At 43.0% G+C, this 26,762-nt stretch overlaps 1 protein-coding gene across 1 annotated transcript in view; it reads left to right on the plus strand.

Annotated features, from left to right (window-relative positions):
- The first annotated feature begins 268 nt into the window (after nt 1-268).
- The window catches only part of LOC147024625 (TFIIA-alpha and beta-like factor), a 94,955-nt gene continuing 68,461 nt past the window's right edge, over nt 269-26,762 (plus strand). Inside the window, exons 1-9 of the mRNA XM_085884700.1 lie at nt 269-560; nt 4,191-4,292; nt 4,444-4,552; nt 13,682-13,737; nt 13,853-13,916; nt 14,472-14,665; nt 14,948-15,073; nt 18,287-18,484; nt 20,356-20,481. Of these exons, the coding sequence (XP_085740826.1) occupies nt 531-560; nt 4,191-4,292; nt 4,444-4,552; nt 13,682-13,737; nt 13,853-13,916; nt 14,472-14,665; nt 14,948-15,073; nt 18,287-18,484; nt 20,356-20,481 (1,005 nt within the window). The 5' untranslated portion in view covers nt 269-530. The remainder of the gene's footprint in view (nt 561-4,190; nt 4,293-4,443; nt 4,553-13,681; nt 13,738-13,852; nt 13,917-14,471; nt 14,666-14,947; nt 15,074-18,286; nt 18,485-20,355; nt 20,482-26,762) is intronic.

The raw sequence follows: 26,762 nt of genomic DNA on the forward strand, positions 1-26,762 counted from the left end.
AGATATATTTATTTATTTACTTATTTATATATTAATTTATTTGATTTTCCAGAGAAAATCCTGATTTGATTATGTTATATATATATATATATATATATATATATATATATATATATATATATATATATATATATATATATATATATATATATATATATATATATATATATATATGAATGAATGATACACATACTGAGCACGTGCCTGACAATGATTACAAGCAGTACAGGTGGATATTAAAGGAAGAAGAAGAAGAGTAAACCCGTTAATTTTGGTCCTGTCCCTTTTTCAGTCCGTCGTTTAAAATTTCCCCAAATAACTCGAACTCGTGATTCTCTTGTGGTCCGTTTGTTAAAACCGTTATAATAATTGTGTAAACTATTTGATAAATTCCAGGCGCACGTGGCTTGTCCCTTCCAACCTGCACAGGTGTCCAGGTGTGCTGTTGACGGCTCTTCTCCGCGGAGGGGTCTCCGGTCGTACCTCCCCGTTGATAAAGGTGTTTCGTGCTGTGGGATTGCTGGTTCGACATGACGTCGTACGTGTCTTACCACCCCGTGGTGAGTCATCCCGGATGGGTGTGCGATGTGAACCGTCTTAAACATTTCTCAAGCAAATGACGTCATGTGCGGATAATATACCCGTTTGTTGTTTTACTCCATGGATGGCGAAGTGAGACCCGGATTTACATGGAAAATTCGATCAATTTAAAAAAAAAAAAACCGCGAAGTTTCACTTCCATTCCCCTCGCAACGACTGACGCACAGACTTGTACACCCGGGGTGTGTTCAGTGACCAAGTTTCTTAACTGCTTAAGCTGCTTGGCAAGCGCTCTCCAAGCTGATTTCTCATGGAACACGTACGCACCTGGAGCAAGCAGTAAGGGACCATGGAACTTTTTTCGTCACCCCCACCTCCACCTTGCCGTGTGTGTTGACCTCTCTCGTGTAATGTTCGTCCTTTGGGAATTTTCTGTACTTGGAAAATGGTGAGTGGAAACTTGTGTGTTCACTTGGTCATCAGGTCGCATCCAATTATTCCGTTATCATTGTGAATGTGTAATGTCCTTTATCTATATTGATAAATGTCCATCTAGTCCGTCTCCTCGATAACTCCAAAACCATGAAACCTATCGGCTCAAAACTTCACATACATAATAGGGGAACTCCCAGGGAGTGATCCGTGAAAATTGGGTGTCTGGGATAATTTAAACATCTTTGGAAGATGATTAACAGCCTTATTTAATTATATCATTTGCCAAGGTGGGTCAGAGTAAAATTATTTATTTATTTATATATATATATATATATATATATATATATATATATATATATATATATATATATATATATATATATATATATATATATATACACATGTCCAATGGAACAACTGTTAAGCTCAATTCCACTGTTTAAATTTTGAGTTTCACAGTTTGTTGAGCGTATCGCATTTTAGTTTCAAAATAGGAGCGGAAATTAAAGTAGCGAACACCGCCCGGAGACTCCTCCGGATTTGGATGTGCGTCTCCATATGTGCATGAGATGTGCACGACATTTAATTCAAGTGGTAACTACCGAACTTGTCGGGGCAGTGTTAATAAGTTTATTTAATAGTTGCAAAGACAACCCCTCTCTTCGCTGATGGGAATATTAAGAGGATAGGCCTTCCCATCCTTTCCCCTCATGCCCCCTTCCCTTCCCTTCCCATCCTTTCCCCTCATCCCCCCTTCCCTTCCCTTTCCCTCCTTTCCCTCCCCCCTTTCCTTCCCTCCCCCAATTTCTCTCTCCTCACCTCCTCTGCCTACCTCCCCTCTCTCTCTCTCTCCCTCCCTTTCCTCTTTTTCCCATGCTTCTCCCCCATCCTCCTCACTTCCACCCCTCTCCCAGAGTGTATTGTGACGTTTGTTGAGGCGTCGCTCTTCCCCCTTCCTCTCCCCCTGCCACTCTCCCACCCACAAAGTCCTGTTGTCACCCCATCCTCATCATTTACAATGGTATATTTCAGATATATATGTTCATGTTAATAATTTGGTTGTTTTTTGGCAATATTAGTCTTGTATATTCATAGTTTATCTTTTATACTTCTTGTTTGTTCATTACTTTAATTTATCATGTTCTGCGGAGGGAGAGGGGACTTTGCAAACACCCTGTAGATTATGGGCTAAGGGGCATTGTAAAAGTGTTACCTTGGACTTGCAATTAGATATTATTCACCGAATGGATGCTCGTCAACATATGTTGATGTTTCTACATTAACTTCGCCCCCGATTTATAAATATGGTGCTGTTCAGGAAGATGATGGACCGCCAAATTTGACGGCTTCCAGATGAGATTCATTTGAATTTAAATATCTGGTTTTGTATTTATTTATATGTATGTGTACTTGAATATAACTGTCATTAATCAAAAAGATGTCGGCACAACAATTAAAATAAAATAAATTAAAATCGAACCTTTTTTTTTTTTAAGTATTATTATTTTATTTGTTTTAATTATTACTATTTTTATTTGTCTCTTGATTTGTTTTCCTCTTTTGTTTTTCCTTAAACATTCCCTGGGACTCTCTGATGAATCTGAGCCTGGTGTTGGCTCAGTGGTTAGGGTGGCGGCTTAGGATCCTAGGGTCCTGAGTTCAATCCCCGTCGGCCGCTGAATTAATACACCAGGGGGTTGACTCAGCCTGTCATCCTTCCGAGGTCGGCGAAATGAGTACCAGCTCCAGTGTGTGTACTGGTCGAGGGGCACTGCATCGGAGACAGTTGCGCTTCAAGACATGATAGCTACCCCAGCAGCTAAGCTGCCATACCACCACCACTGATGAATCTCTGAAAGTTTGACAGATCCATTCAGCTAGCTATCTCTGAGAAAAATGGTGACACGCCACGCACGCCTATCTTTTAGGATAGGTAACTATTTTAATCCATTAAAAAAACGTTTTCATTGGTTGCTGGGTGGCGCAGTGGAGCACGTGAGGAAGTTGTACTCCAATTACCCCTCGCACTTGAAGCAAAAAGTGATTTTAAACAATTGGTTCATCGCTGTCTGTGTCCAAACATGAGTTGATGATTGAGGAAAAACTTATTTTAATTGAATGTTATATTTTGAACACTAATCGAAAAACAAACCTGCCGTTTAACTGCACTTTGGCTCTGAATTTGTCTCGATCGCACATGTGCACAGGGATTATATATATAGTTTTTTTTTTTTTTTTTTTTTTTTACTCCAAGTAAAAAAACTAGCTGCCATTTTGTTACTTAAATGTGTCCCCAATAATTTCTCACCTGAATGGTCCGATTTTGTTCAAACTTTGCACAAGCACAGTACGTGATGGCATACTTGTGCACTTCACTTTATTTTGTGATCTGATCATAGATGGCTGACTGGTAAACTGGTGGCCATTTTTGTTGGCCATAAATATGGGCTCTCCCTTTAATTTATTTATCATTCATATATATCCATACAGCAAAATTACTAAAATGATGAGGGTCATGACATTTTGTCTTTTTTTACTTTTTAATTGTGAGAAATGCATCTGCAGGTTATTTTTCTTTGTTTACTTTTTTTGTTGTTGTTGTTAGGCTTACGTATACTGTATCTTGTGCAAACTGAAATGCCCTCTTCCCTTGGAAACACCAGCAGCGTAATGAATCAAATTAGCTTTAAAGTGATTGTAATTTTGCCAGAATTGATTTGTTTATACGGAATTGTAGAAGGAGTATTTTACTCGTCTCTTCAAGTAATTTTATCTGCAGGAAGAGGCCATTAATGGAATCATTTTTCTCCCTTCTCAGATTCATCAACATATTACATTTGCCAATATGGTTTTAAATGTCTTCCTCATCCCTTCTCACAATTGTGCATTTGTAGGGTGCTGTACATGCTTTTTGGTAATCGTTTTTTATTTTTTTGAAAAACAATTTGATTACAAGCCTTTTCATTCCTCTCTACTCCTGGTAATTTGTCAACCATGAATAGGGCTTAACTTCAGTGTTGCATTGTCAATATTATTATGATTATTATCATTATTATTGTTTTGGCTTATTGGAGGCCACTTTGAGTTGTGCTCTTAAAGATAGTCGGTTGATGAATTTCCACACTGCCATATAGTCGGTGATGCACCCCAAATCTCATTGATTTAGGTCACATATAAAAGGCAACCTTATTCTAGCGTTTTGAGTGTGCTCACAGGCTCGACTCTACAGAACCATCATTGAGGATGTGATTGAGGGATGCAATGTTATCTTCAAAGAGGAAGGGATGGAAGAGAATGTCATCTTGGAGCTAAAACGGGTGAGAGATTCCACTTGCTTGACGAACGGAGCTATTGTTCGGAACCCATGGTCAGATTTGACTGTTTTTAGTTTGTCTGCATTTATAATGGTTGCTTTGATCACTTTGTGTTTCTATGGCACTGATAATTAAACTTGTGTGGTGTTATCAGTTGTGGGAGATAAAACTATTGCAGTCGAACACATTGAGTGGATTCTACCCCAACAACCACCAGCTTCTGCTCCAAGCACATCGACAGTTTCTGCAAATTCCGACCAGAGGTTATTTGCATCAACAGTGCAGCTACACCACCCCACAAGTCAAACACACTGCGTTTGGCATGACGAAAATCATTCTGCTACATTGTATCATCTGCATTTTAAGATTTTTCATGTTCACATGTACATTCCACACGATTAGTCGTTATGAAGAGCATCGACAAAATAAGTGTGGAATGTAACATTTCTATTCACTGGATTTTGCTCAACAAACCAGTTTGGGATTCGAAAATCCTGCCCAGAAAGGCGCTCGAGCTGAGAGTTGCAGTTCCATTGAGCGACATCAGCATTGACATCCTTGGTGCAACGTCATGCTATTAACGATTGATCGCCACCATTTACATGTGGTTGTCTTTGCATATATTCTTTCATCTCGCAGTTGAGTAATTGATCAACAACTAGAAGGGCACTTGGTAGAGCGCATACCTCTGTCAAGCTGATTAGTTTACGTTTTGTATCCCACTGAGAGGCTGGATCTGGATTTGGACCTCAACTAAAGTTTAATCAGCTTGTTCTTGTCATCTAATGAACTCTCATCAAAGTTTCGTCCAAATCCATCCATAACTTTTAGAGCTATTGTGCTATCTACAAATATATATATATATATATATATATATATATATATATATATATATATATATATATATATATATATATATATATATATATATTGTTGCGAATTCACACCCACCAGCGTGCGATCGACCGCGTGTAGCCAAAAGCGGCCGCCTCGCCCACCGGAACGGACAATTCAGTCGTGACCCTCCGGGAACTACCACCCAGAGCCAGTCACAGGTGGGGGTTTTACCTCACCACAACTCAGTCTGCATTCTGCCTGCGCAAAATAGGGTCCGATCGCCGAATGGTCGATTAACCTAAGTACTCGCGCGAGTAGCGTACCGAGGAGTTGTACCACACCACAGGCCGACTCCGGACACGAACTGCTTCAGCAGTTCGTTCCGTATTACAGGGATAACCGAGCGGAGTTATCGTCGGCCTTGACTGTTCCGATGAATTACCAGGATGTTGAGACCCACTACGAATCCCTTACGTGATGCAAGATGGAGATTCAATAAAAGGAAGGAGATGAAGCAAAGCAGGAAACAGTTCAACAAGCAATGCACATTTATTACGGAAACACGGAAGGCACGTATGTTCCAGTCAAGACAAGATGCAACAAAAGCAAATGCAATACGACCAAATAAAAGGGAAATTATTTACAACACTTATACAGTTCTACTTGTCGGAACTCGGCGCCACATCACTCGTACAAAAAGCAAAAAGGTTTTCTGTGGTGGTTTGGTGGTTGGCGGGCGTCGTTTGGGAATGGCGGTGAAGCGATGTTTGCGGTATGGAGTTGTGAAGGTAAAGGTAGTAGCTGTTTGCGTTGTTGGTGGCTTAATGGTCGAAAATAACAATAGAGAAAGAAAAATGGCGAACTCAAAGCGTCGCAGCCCAGAAGAATCACACATATTCCCTCTATACAACGGGTTTGGGCTAACTACACATGAACTTACTGATATATCTCACCTGAGGACTCTTTATGGTGTATTGCGAATTTCCACAGCCGTAACTAATATATATATATATATATATATATATATATATATATATATATATGTATGTATATGTATGTATATTGTTATGAATTTGGAAGTTTACTGCACTCAACATACAGGTCCTATAGATCAGTTATATCAGGAAGTACATGTTGCCAATTAGCTTTCTGTCCCTTGTCTAATGGGTAATTAAATGTTCATGCACTGTGGAGTTATTTTGACAGGGTTTTTCTTTTACATTTTTTCACCAACACGAACTATAACAGCTGCGGACCACTCCAGCTCTGCAGAAAACAACGACGAGAAACCCTCTGCTCCTGACATTCTCGAGCTCACTAGGGGAAGGGTCATGCCCCCACCCACCGATTTGCTTGGCATGGCGCCAAGTAGAGGAAAGGTCGAGCTGCGCCCGAGAAACCCTCTGCTCCTGGCATTCTCCGTTCGCTCACTAGGGGAAAGGTCATGCCTCCACCCACCGATTCGCTTGGGGGGGGGGCGCCAAGTAGGGGAAAAAGGTCAAGCCGCGCCCGAGAATGAATCGCGCCTGAGGAGCCCCGCCCAAGAATGATCCATGCCTGAGTGAGCCACACCTGAGAATGAATCATGCCTGAGCGAGCGTGCCAGAGAGGATAAAAAGGGACAGAAAATCCTCGCAGAGAGTCTCTTCCTCCTCCTCCTGCGAGAGCGTCTTCTTCCTCCTCCTCCTGCGAGAGCGTCTTCTTCCTCCTCCTCCTGCGAGAGCGTCTTCCTCCTCCTCCTCCTCCTCCTCCTCCTCCTCCTCCTCCCGATGACCAAGAGCTTGGGCTTCAGAGACATGATCCACCACCGGAGCCGCAAGGGTGCGTGCCGTCTCTTGGAGTGATACGGAGGCAAGTCTTTGTTTGACTGCCAGAACAGGTGCCGAGCGGAGCTGAGGAGGCTGATCGCAGCTCGCCGGTGTCTGGGTTCCGCTCTCCTCTCGCTGGGGCCCGGGTCGACTCAACGCGAAGATCACACGAGGTGGACAGGTCCAAGGCAAAATCTGGTCTTCAGCTCGTCCTTTCCATCTCGGCTGGAGGCCTCAATAAAGATCATTATGGTCCGATTCTTTAGGATATGTGCGTTTGTGACACCAGTCTGCGAAGTATTGAATTGTTACCTGCCCTGCTGTACATAGTGCTTATTAATATTTGGATAACTCTGCTCTTCTGTGTTCCCCTCCCTGCCTGTTGTTAAATTAACAGCCCCAGTTGAGAAATGTATCCGCTCGTTCGTGTCCTTTCCTCCATTGGCTTAGCGTGCTGTGTGTTGGAAAATTAGCCAGGCTGTTGCCACAGTAACGGGACATTTGGACTGGTGTATCTCAGCGATCAACCGCTCGGGTCGCACACGGTTCGAATACGCGAAGCGGATCGTTCCGTATGGGTGCTGTCAAGGGTGTGGAGATTCGGTAAATCGCCACGTGGAAATCTAGGTATTTTGAAAATTGGCAAATAACCCTGTACCACATGGCAGAAATATTGATGCTTCACGGTCCGATAAGGGACCCGTACTTTTCGGAGTTTTCCGAAAAGATACAATCTAAATTCCGGGCGATCGGTCGAGCCGACTCTACTGCTCCATCTAGCGGTCGTGCTCGTCGCCGACGCCCGGCCCGCAACAATATATGTATATATGTATGTATGTATGTATGTATGTATATATATATATGTATGTATATATATACATATCATTTAGCCTTATCACGTTTTAAAAAATTCTCAGGTCTCGATTCGCATCTTCACCAAAATCAATTCAATTCTTCCTTGTGGCAAACCCAAAAAAGTCGAGTGTGAATATTTTCTGAAGGCACTGTATATATGGGGCCAATGGTCCAGAGAAGAGAAGTATCCTCAGGGTATGGAGTAGACCAGTCGCAGTAGGAGTACCACTGTGGGCTCACCTCCACTCTGATGAGTGCACCACACAGTGCCTCCCAGTGCCCCCCAAAGAAAACCCTATCTGTCTCGCTCTTCCATTTTGTCCTGTCTCTCTCGATAAGTTTTCATGACAGGACCCAGTTTAGGAATGCTATTTGGGGCATATTTCCTCCAGGTAAGCAGTCTGCTGCGTTTCTCCACCCCCCCCCCCTTGCTCTTGATTTGACGTATTGCTTATTTTGGCCTTCTGCCCCCTGTTTTGTTAAACCCACCATTTTTCTTTTCATGATGCTCTGGGTTTTGATTCACCATCAGGCTGAACGTGTGAGTAAATTGGAGATTGAGGAATAAACGTGCCAAGAATCTTGGTGCACAAACTAATTTTAATTGTAATACCTCCGTGCCATGGCCTACCTCCGTGTGCGTGCGTGCGTGCGTGCGTGCGCAGTAGTGCCTCTCACTTGGGCTTTCTATGAACTTTATCTCAAGTGGGTCCTTGTTCTTCCCATTGGGTTTACGGAGTACCATTACAGTATTGGATACCAAGTGTATCGGGTAACTTGAAAATATCTTCTCTTCCGCTCTCTCTCCATCACCAGTCTTGTTTAAAAAGGAGCCTTGTGCATGCATTTCCAAACAGTGCCTTTAGAAAGTATTAATACCCCTTGACCGGTCATTTTGTGGTGTTACAGCTTGAATTTACTATGGAGTAATTAAAAAAAAATAATTGGGTCACTGATCGACACAAAATACCCCATAATGTCGAAGTGAAAATATGGTTTTCGACAATTTCATCAATTAATTGAAAAAGGAAAGCTGAAATGTCTTGCGTCCAGTATTCAACCCCCTGAGTCAATACTTTGTAGAAGTACCTTTGGCAGCGAATGCAACTTCGAGTCTTCTTGGGTATGTCTGTTAGATTTGCACATTTGGATTTGGGGAGTCTCTTCCTTGCAGAATTGCTCGAGCTCTGTCAAGTTGGATGTGGAGTGTTTGTGAACAGCAATCTTCAAGTCTTTCCACAAATTCTCAATGCGATTCAAATCTGGGCTTTGCTGGGCCACTCAAGGACTTTCACGTTCTTGTTCTGAAGCCATTTCGGTGTTGCTTTGGCTGTATGCTTGGGGTCATTGTCCTGTTGGAACATAAATATTTGCCGCAGTCTGAGGTCTTTTGCACTCTGAAGCAGGTTCTCCTCGAGGATTTGCCTGTATTTGGCTCCATTCATTGTTCCCTCTATCCTTGAAAGTTTACCAGTCCCTGCCATTGAAAAGCATTCCCAAAGCATGATGCTGCCACCACCATGCTTCACGCTAGGGATGGTGTTAGATGGGTGACGAGCTGTGCTCGGTTTCCGCCAGACGTAGTGCTTTGCATTCAGGCCAAATGCAGGGTGTTCCAAAAAGACCTGGCCAACTTTGTTGATATATTTCATACCACACTTGATACAATGACACTTTGTTTTATATGATAAACTCATAAAGTTTTCTTTACTTTCAGGTCTGGTGGTTTCATATAAAATAAAATGGCGGCTCCATAGAGAGCTCAGTGCATCAAATGGTTCATCGAGACGAGATCCGACACAAGTTCAGTGTAATTTCCAGACAAGGTATTGAAGGAATCTGCCATTGTGGACCAGTATGAAAGTGGTACAAGAGGTTTAAGGAGATGAAGTTGTTAGAAACAGAAAAGTACCTGGCCACCAAGCACAAGTGCAGCAGACATTGAACAAGTGTGTGAATCATTTCAACAAAGTCCTAGAAAATAAATTTGATGTGCATCCAGAGAACTGACTACCAATCACCACTGCACACAGGATTTTGTATAAAAGACTGAAGCTTTGTGCCCATAAGGTGCAGATTCTGCAGGAACTCAACCAAATGATGGACCCAAATGCAAGGCATTTGCATAGAGGGTGACTAAGCTTACCTGAAAAAGGTCATGTTCACAGAAAAAGTTTACATTCATGTATTGTGAATATCAACCGACACAATGTGAAGGTCTGGGGCTCTGAAAACTCCTACGTGGTCATTGAACACAGGTAACAGTCCAAAGGTCATTGTGTGGTGTCTTCTCCATGACCGCTTGGTGGGTCCATTTTCCTTTGTGGAGGAAGCAGTTACATGAACATTTTGGAAGGATTTGCCTTCCCACATATTGAAGACCTGCAATCCGATGATATTTTTCAATAGGATGGCACTCCTCCTCCTCATTGGGCCTTAGTCATTCGAGCCGACCTGAATGAAAAATTTCCAGATCGCTGGATTGGACGAGATGGACCAACTGCCTGTCTCCCACAATAACCAGACATAACACCCCCCCCCCTTAAATTTTTTTTCTGTTGGGGTTTGTCAAAGATGTCTGCAATACCAAGGTGTCAAGCCTGCAGGATCTTCATTCTCTGATCACCAACATGTGCACTGGTAGACACAAACGTGCTGAGATGAACATGGCAAGAACTCTTGTACCGCCTTGACACCCAACACATGACAAACGGAGCTCACATTGAAGTGTATTGATGATGTGCACAAAATTTTATGAGTTTCTGTATCATACAAGACAAAAGGTATCGTATCATTTGTGGTTCTAAATATATGAACAACCGAAATTGTCCGGGTGTTCTTGGAACACGCTGTAGTTAAATTTTCATCTCGTTAGGCAAAAGAATCTTTTCCCTTTTATTCTGACTCTTCCAAATGCCTTTTTGCAAACTCGAGGTGTCTTTTGAGTTTATTCCAAAGTTTCACAGACAAAATTTACTCCTATGAATGCAAACTTTGTCTCTGAACATGGCCCTACCTCTGGCCATCTGGCAGATATCTGGCTCATCCCCATCTCCTCGAGATGCCAATCAACCTGCTGCAACCACAATGCACATGGTCACAGCTTTAGCCTCCACCCATGAGGCTCCCTCGCTGAAAATGTGGTGAGCAAGATCAGCATCAGGAAAATGAGCCATGTCCGTGCAGCCGCAGGTGATGTTCATGGACTATGGAGGCAACAAATCTCATCTGAGTCTCTCTGCAAATGCTCGGTGGAAACAGTCTGACCAGTAATAGCCAAGGACTCTCCAAAGAGACCTGCTACCAAAGGAGTTGAGTCTCCATCTCAGGTACTTGGTCAGAATCCAAGTCTCACATCTGTAGAGCAAGACTGGAAGCACCAAGTACTTTCATCGTCCTGCATAGGTACCAACAGCACCACACTCCATGAGCCAGTGAATCCACGACTCCCCAGATCCGACAGACGTCTAACGGCCTCTGGCTTTCGATGTGGAGACATGACTATCACTGCCAAGTTAAGTTGATCTCTCTGTGACCTCAACATCTTCACCATAAGCAGGTACAGACAAAATAGCAGCATCCAAGATGTCAATGAAAGCCTGGATATTAGTTTTGACCCAAGAAACCCATAATTTCAGTGGCTCCGACTCCTCATTCAGTGCCTGGAGGGTTCCCATAAAGATATCCTGTGTCTCTGCAAATATGACAGCATCTGTGAAATCAAGGTCAGATATCCTAACATTCTCAAACGATGCACCACAGCTTGATCTCTCCAACATCCGCCCCAGAATGCAGTCCATACAAGTGCTGAAAAATGTGGGGGCCAATACATACCCTTGAAACTCCAGTAACAACTCAAAATAATTCAGAGATTGAACCACCACACCTCACAGCACTCGGTTCCAGAGTCTAGTTCAGAAATCAGATTGATGAGTTTTCGTGCATCCCACGAACACCGAGAATCCTCAAGAGGGCATCCCAATTCACTAATTGGACTACTTTGTGGGGATCAACATAGGCTGCATTTGGTGAGGACCCGAAGAGCAAGGATATGGTCAATTGTTGACCTCTGGTGTGAAGTCAGGCTCTTCTGGGGACTGGTGCTCAAGCAGAATTAACCCTCTCAAGAATTATCCAAGTCGACCTTGCCCAGCATTGAGAGAAGCATCACCCCTCAGTAGTTGTTTCAGTCCTGGCGATCACCCTTCCTTTTCCAGAAGGGGACAACAAGGCCCATCGTCCAGTCAGTTTTGGATGATGCCTGTGCTCCAGACAGAGCACAGAACTGCATACAACCACATGAGTACAGCATTTGCACCACCCTTGAGAAGTTCGGCATGAATGCCACAAATCCCAGGAGCTTTACCCCCTTTCAACTGGTTCACTGCAGCTCGTTTCCATAAACGAAGGCTGTTCAGTTGATTTACTTCTGACTCCTCTGACAAGAGCTCACTACCTTCCACTCCAACTGTAGTATGCAGTGGGACAGTCTTGGAGGAAGGCAATGCACAAATTCCTCTATAAATAGGACGAGAATGACTTGACCACAGGTGATTCTTGAGCTCTTCTGATTGCTCACACATAGGCCTCCTTGGCTGCCCTCGGTGAACATAGTTTTATGCCTCAGCTCCCTATACAGCTCATCTCTGCCATTTAAGCCTGGCCCTGGGACTGGTCAATGGTATCCAGTGTCCCGAGTGAGACAAAGTTCTTCTTTGTCTGATGATGGGTTCCAAGACATCCACTGGAAACATTAAGAATGGTAGTCTTGAAGGCACTTCCCAACTTTTCAGGAGTCCCTGAAACACCCAGAGCCCCAAATTCCCTTTTCATGTGCTCACAAACTCCTCGGCTACCCTCTCATCCTTGAGCTTGCCAACCTCCAGCCGAGGCTGGGATGGTACCATTCTCTTGGATTTAAGCTGCAACTTTAGAATTGCTACAACAAGCCTGTGGTCGGTATTGAGGAACCGAGTACTTCAAATGACACTGCAGTTCTGGAACATCTTCCAGTGACTATCAATGAACACATGGTCAATCTCCTTTGCCACACCACCAGCGTTCTAATGCCAAGGCCAGCGATGAGCCCGTGTGTCCTGAAACCATGAATCCGTAACCCTGTCTTTCATGCAATATTTCAAGACACCTGGAGTGTCAAACAATGCCTAAATTGGATTACTGAATAGTTTTTAATAGTCACAACTGCTGCTAACATCAATTCTGCAGTTAAAAATTTTTAATTTGCTCAGGTTAAGAGATTCTAGAGCTTATCGCATCTGTGGAAATTAAATAAAGCCATGAACGCCGGCATCTCTGGGCATTTCTAAGCGTTTTGGTGTATCCAGCGATTTTGTAGGTATGAAGATGAGACATTAGATGAGAGTGTCGAAAGTGGGGAAATAATAATAAAATAAAAAAACATTGTGCACTTTATCGTTGAGAAACCCTTAGTGGTCTCTTCCAAGTCAAGGCATTGTTGCGCAGCCCCCCGAAAAATGGTGAATTGAGACCCCAGCAAGCTGACGGAGGGTTGATTATGTGGCTGACCAAGGATGACACTTTCATAAAGGATAATTAAATAGGACCATCAAGTATCTTCAAAAGGGATGTTTGAATGAACCCAAACGTCCAATTTTCACTCGTTCACTTCCTTGGAGTTTTCTTGGTATGCATGCAAAGTTTTGGGCCTGCTCGGTTTCATGGTTTTGGAGTTGTGGAGGAGACGCACTGATTGGACTGACACACACTGCCATTTATTATTATTATTATTATCGATTGGGGTGGGGAGGTCAAAATGGCAGAGCTGCATCAACCCTTAGATTGATAATAATTATTGCCTCATCGCGATCATGAGTATTCTGACTGAATAATGACCTTTCCCTTTCATTTCAGCCCAAATGATGGTTCAAAATGGAAGACACCCTTCAAGCAAAAGGACAACCATAACCGTATGCATTTCTAAACATTATTTTTTAAAGATATGAGAATTTCAGGAAAGATCCTGGAACCTCGTTTAACACTGTGCATAAATGCAATTCCCTTTGACTGGTTGTCTCTCCACAGACCAGTGCGACATCGAGCACGAGTAGTGTTGTCACACCATTGCAGATGTCCAGCAACTTGACAGGTAAGATGTCAATGGTTCATACTGCATCTTTGAAGTTGTTGGTTTTCAGGTTTTGTTCTTTCTTAGCTCGTCTACCAATTATCCCTTCTACAACACTATTCTCTGAATATATATGATTATTTAACTCTTCATCTGTCTGTGTGTCTGTGTCTGTCTGTCTGTCCGCACTCTAACACCCAAAGTTTTCAACTTTCACGTTTCATATTTGGTACATAGGTACAGACTGTGGAGACGGGGTGTCATGACATGTGTTCGTCATCTAAAGTGGTTGCCATGGCAACCAGGATGCTGTTTTCCATGTAGTAGCACAATTCTGTTATATACCTTCTTGTTCTTCATAAACTGATGCATTTGAATATATAATTGTGTGTGTGTTTGTGTGTGTGTGTGTGTGTGTGTGTGTGTGTGTGTGTGTGTGTGTGTGTGTGTGTGTGTGTGTGTGTGTGTGTGTGTGTGTGTGTGTGTGTGTGTGTGTGTCAGAGAGACTTTTTCGGACGTATATTGTGCTCACTTGCGCTGTTGTTTCAATAAATATCTACTCCATATGTTTACCAGGCCAAATTCTGGCTCCAATCAAGCAGGTCTTGTTGGTCCATTCCAATGGCCATCTCGCATCGTTGGCAGGGAGCCAACTCGTCCTTGGGCAGGTGGCAATCACGACTGGTGTGACTTCCAGCAGTGAGACGACCAGCAATCCTTGCTTGCACTGGGTCACCTCGGATGGACCCATCACTCTGCAACACCTACAGGTGTGTTTGGTTGTGGTGGTACTTTAATTTGATTATTCATCTAATATTGTTGAGGATCTGTAAATGCAAACTGCCATGCCACGCTTGCTTGCATTGAAATTTTAAGCCAAAATTGCAAGGTAAAGCATCACGTGGTAACATCTATACCGTGTATAATAGGTGACTTGGTCAATCCAAGTTCACTGCCGCAAGTTGGTTGTAACCATGGATTTTAAAATAATAAAAAATTGTTTTTTGATGTTGCCCCAAAATTCAATAATTTTCAACCAATGATCTCTGAAGGTTCCACAGGTCATAAACCAGATTCCAAATGCTGTCCCGAAACCCAATGAGGAGCAGCATGTGATAGTAGAAGAAGCTGATGAATTTGAAGCTCCAGCTGCTGAGATTTCACATAATGAGAAGCTGGTGAGTGAGTGTTTACAGGGACACAACTGGTTCGTGTTTTTCTTATGACTCCATATTGCATCATTTTTTGCCATTTTACAGGGTGACAGACATTTAAGCTGTTCATACCATGGTGTTGATGTATCGTACTGATGTTACATTAGTCATTTCTTTCTTTTCAGATGAGGGTTTTAAGACGTGTGAAGATCTGTATTGTTGGATTACCAGAGAAAAGTGTACTGTTGTGGGATTATTTGTAACTCACTCGAATGTTTAAGATCAAAGAGCATTCGAATGTCACTTCAGTGTGCATGAAGCTCAGAATACAGATGCTATTCCTTGACGTGAATAAATGTTTAGGTGAAGATGCATTCCAAGACGCATTTGCGTGTGGTCGGCCATGCACTGTCCAAACACCAGATGCGATACGTGACTTTCAAAATTACGTAATCTGCCCCAGAATGATTGTGCCTGTGCAAACACTGCAGAAAACTTTCGTGTTCACAGCAGAAGAAAGCACATCATGTGTCCAGGATTTCGATTGTTACCTGAAATGGCTCACGAAGCTTTTGAAGAAGTTGAAAATACTTGGAAAAGGACTGTGCTTTTGCACAATATAAGACTCTGAGAACCTTCTCAGCTCGTTGAGTGAGCAGCTTCTCGAAGTACAAACTCTTTACCATGTGGGTCGGTGCAAGGCCCGAGTGGATTGGCCTGCACTACACAACCCCCTATCTGATCACTACCAGTAAATGGACTGTGAATCTGGATAAGGTTATTCTGAAGTCTGATGGAAAGGACATACCTGGGGCTTGTGAATGTACAATGAACGGTTTAAATGTTTGTATTTACTTTTAATCATGTTGGGAGGAAGGGTGTGGAGCTCCAGGAGCTGTGAGGGCTGTGATCAACGTATTCGTTTCATTCCAGGGCCACAAGGGAAGTTGTACTAGATTTGTGCATCTATTGCTTAAAGGATGTGTGTGCATGCACTCGCTCATCAATGGATATTTCTCGTATTCCTATATTTCCGTGAGTCCGATTTGCATTTAAGAATGGAACAATTGTTCAACCGTTCTGAAATTGCCACTCTTGTCTAAATGGTGAAAATTGTGTTTAACAGAAGACGTGAACCCCAGACTTTGCACTCGCGATGGCAGGTTAAAAGTGCTCGGCCAGCCGAACCAAGTCCCTGTAAAACGCCTGCACAATGCATGCGCGAAAGACCTCATTTAGCATTCTTACATCATTTTGAAAGTCCTGTATTGAGAATATGCATGTAGCACTGATGAGCACTGAGAACTTTGTATGCTGACCTTTGTCTGCATTTCACTTCTTTCTTCTTTTTTTTTTTGTGCCCCACTGCTCCACTGTTTGTCCATTGTTTTTTGCCTCCATTTCTTTGCACAATTTTACAGCAAGAATGAACCTCAATTTTGTGGAAATAAAAATAAAATAAAATGCTGAATCCGTAAGAAGGATACTCTAAAACGAACTCAAATTCTATCCACACAAGTTTGTTTCCCTGAGCACTTTCAGCAGGTGATAAACGAGTAAGATTTAGTCCCATTTTTCTTGATTTGGTTGAGGATGTTGTCGAAGAAGTTTTCCAAGTCATCTGTACAATTGGAACATTTATTCAACAAACACTTTAATATGCACATAGGAGATTCTGGACATTCAAGACTCGATCCAGATCTCTCCCCTACATGGAGAATTTTAGTTCTTGTATAGTGTTCAGTAAGACACTTTTTTTTATCGTTTTCAAGCACTGGCGCCAGTTTGTCTGGTCTTGACATTTTTCAGGTGAAGCTTATCTTCAGGTCTCCATACAGCCTCAGCCTGACCTGGTACAATGGTTGCAATGCGTATTTCAAATCCAGACATGTTAATGCTCTTTCCCGACACCAACAACGTACAGAATGCTTGAATGACGTCAAACGCCAACTCTAATGGACATGAAAGATAAATTTCTATCGTATGTAGGTTAAAAGTGAGTCTCCCAGACTGGGAAGATACATTATCTTGAAGCGACTAGAGCTTGGTGAATACATCTGGACACCTTCTCAAATCCACATTCCAACTTGTTGTCTTTTTATAAAAATTCCTTTAGATAGCTTTAAAATGATAGGCAATTCTTACTGAATTCAACTTGCTGGCAAAGTTCAACCTGTGCACAAATTTTAATACAGGTGATATTTCCATGCAAAGGAAAAATATAATTGTGTTGATTCCAAATGGATACATATTTAAGCACAAAGAATCATATTTGAGTACATTTTTATTTCAGGTTTAATATGTTGGTTCGCGGGCACCAGCAGTGACCACTATTTTTGTTGTGTGTCTGTCTGTCTGTCACTCTCTCCAGAGCATAGCTCCGTGACGTTTGATGCGATCTTGATGAAACTTGGACACAAGATAGATATCATGGTCGAGTTGTGTCTTTTTGTATGTGGGGCATCCCACGCCCCTTGTGGGCGGAGCCACGCCCACTTTAACTTTTTTCTCACAATTTCATTTCCGAGAAGCTGTGCATAATGTCCATAAGTACAACATATAAAAAATCCCATTTGATTTGGTCAATTTTGATGGAAGAGATAGGTTTTTATGGAAGGGCTTCCTCAAAAGCTTCCACGAGCTCAATTGTACCTATCGTAGCATTGTTCAATAATGCCCGCGAACCATCGTCTCCTCCCGGCTAGTTTATTTTAATATCAAGCTTCATTATTTTATTATTTGTTTTATTACTATCAAATACATGAGAAAGAAAATGCATCTACAGTGTCTCAACATGTTGTGGAGCTTATGAGGCAAACTTTGCAATGAGTGGCTTTGTTCCGAAGCAGAAATGCAGGTTTTGGAAGTCAGGAAATCATGAGCAGATTCACCAAAAATCTCATCATCGTCAAAAACTCGTTTACAAAAGTGGTGTCGGAGGGCTGTAATTTAATTTATCTATTTATTCATTTGAGGGACGTTGTTTTCCAAACTAAAGATGAGACGATACATGCTGTAGTTTGAGTTATTGTGCAAAATGCCAGTTCTTTGAAAATAAATGCAGAAGTTGAACATTTCCATAGCTTTAGTGATTGTCGCCCTGTATTTTGTGAAAATATGTCTAGTAGCTGGAATGAAGCTATACAAGTATGTCAAATTTTGGTTGGAGAGATAATTGCTCTTAGACTTGTCTCGCTTTTGTCATTCTTGTTCATTGTGCATATGCTGCAAATCAAGCAGAAAAGTAAAATGCCAGGACCCCAAGTGCCACAGCAAGGAGAAAGTTCTCCGGGCTCAGTTGTGCATGCAGGAGATGAGCAGGAAGAACTGGAGTTTCCATTCTTTCCAGACCAGCATGTTGGCCTGGACCAATCGGCAGCAGATGTCTTGCAAGAGCTCGAGCTTGCCGTACTGGGGAGTGTTGAAAATCACCAGGTGTGTGTGCACCTTCGTGGTCACAGTTGTTTAGTACATAGTCATGTTTGTGGGAAACCGTTTTCTGTGACCCAATGCAGCCATGTGTTGTGTGGTCCTGGAGGCCATCTTTGAAAATGCTCTGTCATCCATAACATAACTGTTGCTTTTTGCTGCTTACTGTCAAATGCAAGGATTTATTGTTCAAATGTATTGTTGCAGTTATGGACAAGGCCCCCATGCATTCAGACATGTATGATTTTCCTCAGACATATTTCTTTAGTTTGGACTTGGATAGATTTCCGACCTTTTGTATAGAGGGAGATGTGTTGAGTTTAGCATGTTCAATTTCTCTTTTGACCCTTCTTTAACTCCAGCTACCAATCCACCACCAGTCCCTTGCTCTTTCTTTCAAACACTGCAATTCCGATGGGAAACTTTCTTCACTTCACCTCAATCCACCCTTTTATTCCTCCATCTCAAAGCCCCCCCCTCATCCTCTCGCTTGAAAATGCACACTTTACACCACCCCTTTAAGCCTTTCCTCCCTCTTTTTAATTCCACATCCAAACTATCCCCCGACCACGCACATCACAAATTTACTCCAATAGTTCAATACCATGGACCCAAATTACTTTAACTCGGTGCAAAATATTCTTAATTGGGTGCTTGCACGCTGTGGAATTAATTAACCCTTTCTTTTCTTGCCTGCAAAACTCCTATTGAAAATGCAATATGAAGGTTATCATTTGCGCTGCAGCTGTTCAATGCAACTGACGTCATCGTGCGTGCGCGTTCAATGAAAACAATAACCATACAGCCCCCCCCCCCACCCCCGTCTTGGCGGTCGTAAAAGGGCAGATCCGTTTGACCTCGGTGGAGAGTGGATGTGAAAATGAGCGAATGAAGTTGGTGGTAAGAGGCTGGATGCTCGAGATTCCGGGCACCTTTCCACAGAGATCGGCAGACATTCGAGACGGTTCTCCACATCGATCGGCAAGTAGATTCCGATGACTTCCCGCTGAAATTGGCAAGCACTCTTGTGGACCAAGCAGCCTTTCTTTGGAGGTCTCGACTCTTATTTGCCAGGAGCACTCTCAACTCATCCCATTTGCTGGGAGATCTCGACTTCTCATGTGCCGGACCATTTGATTTTTCTCCCTCGAGCCCAGTGTTTCTCAAGGTGGGGCATGGCAATATTTTGGTGGGGCATGAGGATTCAGAATTAATGAATCGATATATGATCGCTTTAATAGCTTTGCTATGAGTTCCTTTCTTGGTTGACTCAGCCATTTCTGGTGGATTTATCTGAAGTACCAGAGCAATACCAAGAGGAGTTATGCGAGTTGCAACAAGATGAGTCTGTGAAAACTCTTTTCAAGATCAAAGGAACCATGATGTGGCTGTCTAAGGAGAGCGAAAATAAATACCCAAACTCGACTACTTTGGCAAGGGAAGTATTGATAAATTTTCCAACATCTTATTGAGTCAAATGTGGATTTAGTGTTGTTACCGATTTGCTGCAAACCAAGAGAAATCGACTGGAAATTATGAAACGTGGTGGTTTGATTTTAAGGCTGAAACTGACAAAATTAGTTCGTCGAATCAAACAAATCTGCAGCCAGCGTCAAGGGCAGGGCTCCCATTGGAGTGAGTAGCAATTGAATAAAATTTGCAATAAAGTTTTAATAAAGCCTTTTGAATACATATGTAGTATATACTGTAGTGTCTCCAATCATGGTGGGGCGTACAATTTTTTTTTTTTTTTTTTTTTGAAAATCAAAGTGGGGCGTGGGACAAAAAAGGTTGAGAAACACTGCTCTAAACCATCAAGCTCTCCTTACCATGAGTCCTTTGGCCAAGCCTGCACTCGCGTCTGCCTGTTCGGACAGAGAGAGCCACTAAGGGGGAGCTCGCCTGCTGCCCGAGTCTGCACACAGTCTGAGCTGCGTGGGTCTGCATGTGTTGTGGGCTGCACAAGTCTACATGTGGCACGAGCTTACACAAATCTTTTCAAGGTGAGGCAGGAGCCATACCCATGCTCTGCCCTGCACTCCACTTTCTTTCTCCCTGTTTCCCCAGAATGATTGGTATGCCATGTCGTGTATGAGCTCGGTTAAGTGTATAAATGGGCTCCACTAACTGAATATATGGGAACATGTAATCAAGGAGTGAAAAGCCTGCTCAGCTCAGGGGTTCTAATCGGCACCGTGGTTGCCAAAAAACTTGTCTGACTTCAGAGTTATCTATGACCAATGGCCTCGCGACCAGCGGTTGGGTAAAGGTCTGAGGAGCTCCCTCGTGATGACCCCAGATCCCAGAGCCGTAAAGATATCGTTTTAATACGTTGCAATTTGTAGTGCTAGTTGAAATCCTTATTCGAACTGATACAGTAATGCTTCTCAAAACTGTTGCTGCATCTAAGAGGATGCAGTACATCTCACCAAATCCTCAGATGCTGGTGACTGTTTTCAGTGTCGGCCTTTGAGCAACTACATATGCCTTGAGACCACTTTATGCTCATATTTATCTTGCTTCTCTTAAAGTTGCAATCACACCTGATTTGTAGCAACCTTTTTTGGTGAAGTCTGTACTCTATGGTTGTCTTTTACATGAATTACAGGCCCTGACATATCTGCAGTGCTTTTTAAGTGTTTCATCTCTATAATGTTGGTCACTTATTTTATTGACAGTGATTGGTGTCGAGTTTCAGTCTTTCATACAGCTCTTCCTGAACCATAATCTTTCCTCAATTATTACCTCGCCACCAAAGGTGCGTGGAGGTTGTTTTCATCCTTGTCTGTGTTTGTTTTTTTTTTGTCTGAGCAGGATATCTCAAAAAGGTATGGATGGATTCTGATGTTCAAAATCATACTTGGTGGACAGAGAGTGTGTGACGAGAATGAATTGCTTAGATTTTGGGGGATAGGTTGGATGCGGGACAAAGACGAATTGATTTGATTTTGGTGGAGAGGTTGGGTGTGGGACAAAGACTAGTTTATTTGATTTTCGGTGGAGAGGTTGGGTGTGGGACAAAGACGAGTTGATTTGATTTTCGGTGGAGAGGTTGGGTGTGGGAAAAAGATGAGTTTATTTGATTTTGGTGGAGAGGTTGGGTGTGGGACAAAGACGAGTCTATTTGATTTTGATGGAGAGGTTGGGTGTGGGACAAAGACGAGTTGATTTGATTTTGGTGGAGAGGTTGGGTGTGGGACAAACACTAATTGATTTGATTTTGGTGGATAGGTTGGGTGTGGGACAAAGACGAGTTTATTTGATTTTGCTGGAGAGGTTGGGAGTGGGACAAAGACGAGTTGATTTGATTTTGGTGGAGAGGTTTGGTGTGGGACAAAGACGAATTGTTTAGATTTTGGTGGATAGATTGGGTGTGGGACAAAGACGAGTTTATTTGATTTTGGTGGATAGGTTGGGTGTGGGACAAAGACGAGTTTATTTGATTTTGCTGGAGAGGTTGGGTGTGGGACAGACGAGTTGATTTGATTTTGGTGGAGAGGTTTGGTGTGGGACAAAGACGAATTGTTTAGATTTTGGTGGATAGGTTGGGTGTGGGACAAAGACGAGTTGATTTGATTTTGGTGGATAGGTTGGGTGTGGGACAAAGACGAATTGTTTAGATTTTGGTGGATAGGGTGGGTGTGGGACAAAGACGAGTGGATTTGATTTCGGTGGAGGGGTTGGGTGTGGGACAAAGACGAGTTGATTTGATTTTGGTGGACAGGCTGGCTGTGGGACAAAGACGAATTGTTTAGATTTTGGTGGATAGGTTGGGTGTGGGACAAAGACGAGTTGATTTGATTTTGGTGGAGAGGTTGGGTGTGGGACAAAGACTAGTTTATTTGATTTTCGGTGGAGAGGTTGGGTGTGGGACAAAGACGAGTTGATTTGATTTTGCTGCAGAGCTTGGGTGTGGGACAAAGACGAGTTGATTTGATTTTGGTGGAGAGGTTGGGTGTGGGACAAAGACTAGTTTATTTGATTTTCGGTGGAGAGGTGGGGTGTGGGACAAAGACGAGTTTATTTGATTTTGCTGGAGAGGTTGGGTGTGGGACAAAGACGAGTTGATTTGATTTTGGTGGAGAGGTTTGGTGTGGGACAAAGACGAATTGTTTAGATTTTGGTGGATAGGTTGGGTGTGGGACAAAGACGAGTTGATTTGATTTTGGTGGAGAGGTTGGGTGTGGGACAAAGACGAGTTGATTTGATTTTGGTGGATAGGTTGGGTGTGGGACAAAGACGAATTGTTTAGATTTTGGTGGATAGGTTGGGTGTGGGACAAAGACGAGTTGATTTGATTTTGGTGGATAGGTTGGGTGTGGGACAAAGACGAATTGTTTAGATTTTGATGGATAGGTTGGGTGTGGGACAAAGACGAGTTGATTTGATTTTGGTGGAGAGGTTGGGTGTGGGACAAAGACGAGTTGATTTGATTTTGGTGGAGAGGTAGGGTGTGGGACAAAGACGAGTTGATTTGATTTTCGGTGGAGAGGTTGGGTGTGGGACAGACGAGTTTATTTGATTTTGGTGGAGAGGTTGGGTGTGGGACAAACACTAATTGATTTGATTTTGGTGGATAGGTTGGGTGTGGGACAAAGACGAGTTTATTTGATTTTGGTGGATAGGTTGGGTGTGGGACAAAGACGAGTTTATTTGATTTTGCTGGAGAGGTTGGGTGTGGGACAAAGACGAGTTGATTTGATTTTGGTGGAGAGGTTTGGTGTGGGACAAAGACGAATTGTTTAGATTTTGGTGGATAGGTTGGGTGTGGGACAAAGACGAGTTGATTTGATTTTGGTGGAGAGGTTTGGTGTGGGACAAAGACGAGTTTATTTGATTTTGGTGGATAGGTTGGGTGTGGACAAAGACGAGTTTATTTGATTTTGGTGGATAGGTTGGGTGTGGGACAAAGACGAATTGTTTAGATTTTGGTGGATAGGTTGGGTGTGGGACAAAGACGAGTTGATTTGATTTTGGTGGAGAGGTTGGGTGTGGGACAAAGACGAGTTGATTTGATTTTGGTGGATAGGTTGGGTGTGGGACAAAGACGAATTGTTTAGATTTTGGTGGATAGGTTGGGTGTGGGACAAAGACGAGTTGATTTGATTTTGGTGGATAGGTTGGGTGTGGGACAAAGACGAGTTTATTTGATTTTGCTGGAGAGGTTGGGAGTGGGACAAAGACGAGTTGATTTGATTTTGGTGGAGAGGTTTGGTGTGGGACAAAGACGAATTGTTTAGATTTTGGTGGATAGATTGGGTGTGGGACAAAGACGAGTTTATTTGATTTTGGTGGATAGGTTGGGTGTGGGACAAAGACGAGTTTATTTGATTTTGCTGGAGAGGTTGGGTGTGGGACAAAGACGAGTTGATTTGATTTTGGTGGAGAGGTTTGGTGTGGGACAAAGACGAATTGTTTAGATTTTGGTGGATAGGTTGGGTGTGGGACAAAGACGAGTTGATTTGATTTTGGTGGATAGGTTGGGTGTGGGACAAAGACGAATTGTTTAGATTTTGGTGGATAGGTTGGGTGTGGGACAAAGACGAGTTGATTTGATTTTGGTGGAGAGGTTGGGTGTGGGACAAAGACGAGTTGATTTGATTTTGGTGGATAGGTTGGGTGTGGGACAAAGACGAATTGTTTAGATTTTGGTGGATAGGTTGGGTGTGGGACAAAGACGAGTTGATTTGATTTTGGTGGAGAGGTTGGGTGTGGGACAAAGACTAGTTTATTTGATTTTCGGTGGAGAGGTTGGGTGTGGGACAAAGACGAGTTGATTTGATTTTGCTGGAGAGGTTGGGTGTGGGACAAAGACGAGTTGATTTGATTTTGGTGGAGAGGTTGGGTGTGGGACAAAGACTAGTTTATTTGATTTTCGGTGGAGAGGTTGGGTGTGGGACAAAGACGAGTTTATTTGATTTTGCTGGAGAGGTTGGGTGTGGGACAAAGACGAGTTGATTTGATTTTGGTGGAGAGGTTTGGTGTGGGACAAAGACGAATTGTTTAGATTTTGGTGGATAGGTTGGGTGTGGGACAAAGACGAGTTGATTTGATTTTGGTGGAGAGGTTGGGTGTGGGACAAAGACGAGTTGATTTGATTTTGGTGGATAGGTTGGGTGTGGGACAAAGACGAATTGTTTAGATTTTGGTGGATAGGTTGGGTGTGGGACAAAGACGAGTTGATTTGATTTTGGTGGATAGGTTGGGTGTGGGACAAAGACGAATTGTTTAGATTTTGATGGATAGGTTGGGTGTGGGACAAAGACGAGTTGATTTGATTTTGGTGGAGAGGTTGGGTGTGGGACAAAGACGAGTTGATTTGATTTTGGTGGAGAGGTAGGGTGTGGGACAAAGACGAGTTGATTTGATTTTCGGTGGAGAGGTTGGGTGTGGGACAGACGAGTTTATTTGATTTTGGTGGAGAGGTTGGGTGTGGGACAAACGCTAATTGATTTGATTTTGGTGGATAGGTTGGGTGTGGGACAAAGACGAGTTTATTTGATTTTGGTGGATAGGTTGGGTGTGGGACAAAGACGAGTTTATTTGATTTTGCTGGAGAGGTTGGGTGTGGGACAAAGACGAGTTGATTTGATTTTGGTGGAGAGGTTTGGTGTGGGACAAAGACTAATTGTTTAGATTTTGGTGGATAGGTTGGGTGTTGGACAAAGACGAGTTGATTTGATTTTGGTGGAGAGGTTGGGTGTGGGACAAAGACGAGTTGATTTGATTTTGGTGGATAGGTTGGGTGTGGGACAAAGACGAATTGTTTAGATTTTCGTGGATAGGTTGGGTGTGGGACAAAGACGAGTTGATTTGATTTTGGTGGATAGGTTGGGTGTGGGACAAAGACGAGTTGATTTGATTTTGCTGGAGAGGTTGGGTGTGGGACAAAGACGAGTTGATTTGATTTTGGTGGAGAGGTTGGGTGTGGGACAAAGACGAGTTGATTTGATTTTGGTGGAGAGGTTGGGTGTGGGACAAAGACGAGTTGATTTGATTTTGGTGGAGAGGTTGGGTGTGGGACAAAGACGAGTTGATTTGATTTTGGTGGATAGGTTGGGTGTGGGACAAAGACGAATTGTTTAGATTTTCGTGGATAGGTTGGGTGTGGGACAAAGACGAGTTGATTTGATTTTGGTGGATAGGTTGGGTGTGGGACAAAGACGAGTTGATTTGATTTTGCTGGAGAGGTTGGGTGTGGGACAAAGACGAGTTGATTTGATTTTGGTGGAGAGGTTGGGTGTGGGACAAAGACGAGTTGATTTGATTTTGGTGGAGAGGTTGGGTGTGGGACAAAGACGAGTTGATTTGATTTTGGTGGAGAGGTTGGATGTGGGACAAAGACGAGTTGATTTGATTTTGGTGGAGAGGTTGGGTGTGGGACAAAGACGAGTTTATTTGATTTTGGTGGAGAGGTTTGGTGTGGGACAAAGACGAGTTTATTTGATTTTGGTGGAGAGGTTGGATGTGGGACAAAGACGAGTTGATTTGATTTTGGTGGAGAGGTTGGGTGTGGGACAAACACTAATTGATTTGATTTTGGTGGATAGGTTGGGTGTGGGACAAAGACGAATTGTTTAGATTTTGGTGGATAGGTTGGGTGTGGGACAAAGATGAGTTTATTTGATTTTGGTGGAGAGGTTGGGTGTGGGACAAAGACGAGCTGATTTGATTTTCGGTGGAGAGGTTGGGTGTGGGACAAAGATGAGTTTATTTGATTTTGGTGGAGAGGTTGGGTGTGGGACAAAGATGAGTTGATTTGATTTTGGTGGAGAGGTTGGGTGTGGGACAAAGACGAGTTTATTTGATTTTGGTGGATAGGTTGGGTGTGGGACAAAGACGAGTTTATTTGATTTTGCTGGAGAGGTTGGGTGTGGGACAAAGACGAGTTGATTTGATTTTGGTGGAGAAGTTTGGTGTGGGACAAAGACGAATTGTTTAGATTTTGGTGGATAGGTTGGGTGTGGGACAAAGACGAGTTTATTTGATTTTGGTGGATAGGTTGGGTGTGGGACAAAGACGAGTTTATTTGATTTTGCTGGAGAGGTTGGGTGTGGGACAAAGACGAGTTGATTTGATTTTGGTGGAGAGGTTTGGTGTGGGACAAAGACGAATTGTTTAGATTTTGCTGGTTAGGTTGGGTGTGGGACAAAGACGAGTTGATTTGATTTTCGTGGATAGCTTGGGTGTGCGACAAAGACGAATTGTTTAGATTTTGGTGGATAGGTTGGGTGTGGGACAAAGACGCGTTGATTTGATTTTGGTGGAGAGGTTGGGTGGGCGA

The sequence above is a fragment of the Eptatretus burgeri genome, chromosome 6 (genome assembly GCF_056783735.1).
Source record: "Eptatretus burgeri isolate ZD-2024b chromosome 6, Ebu_testis_v1, whole genome shotgun sequence".
Taxonomy (NCBI): domain Eukaryota; kingdom Metazoa; phylum Chordata; class Myxini; order Myxiniformes; family Myxinidae; genus Eptatretus; species Eptatretus burgeri.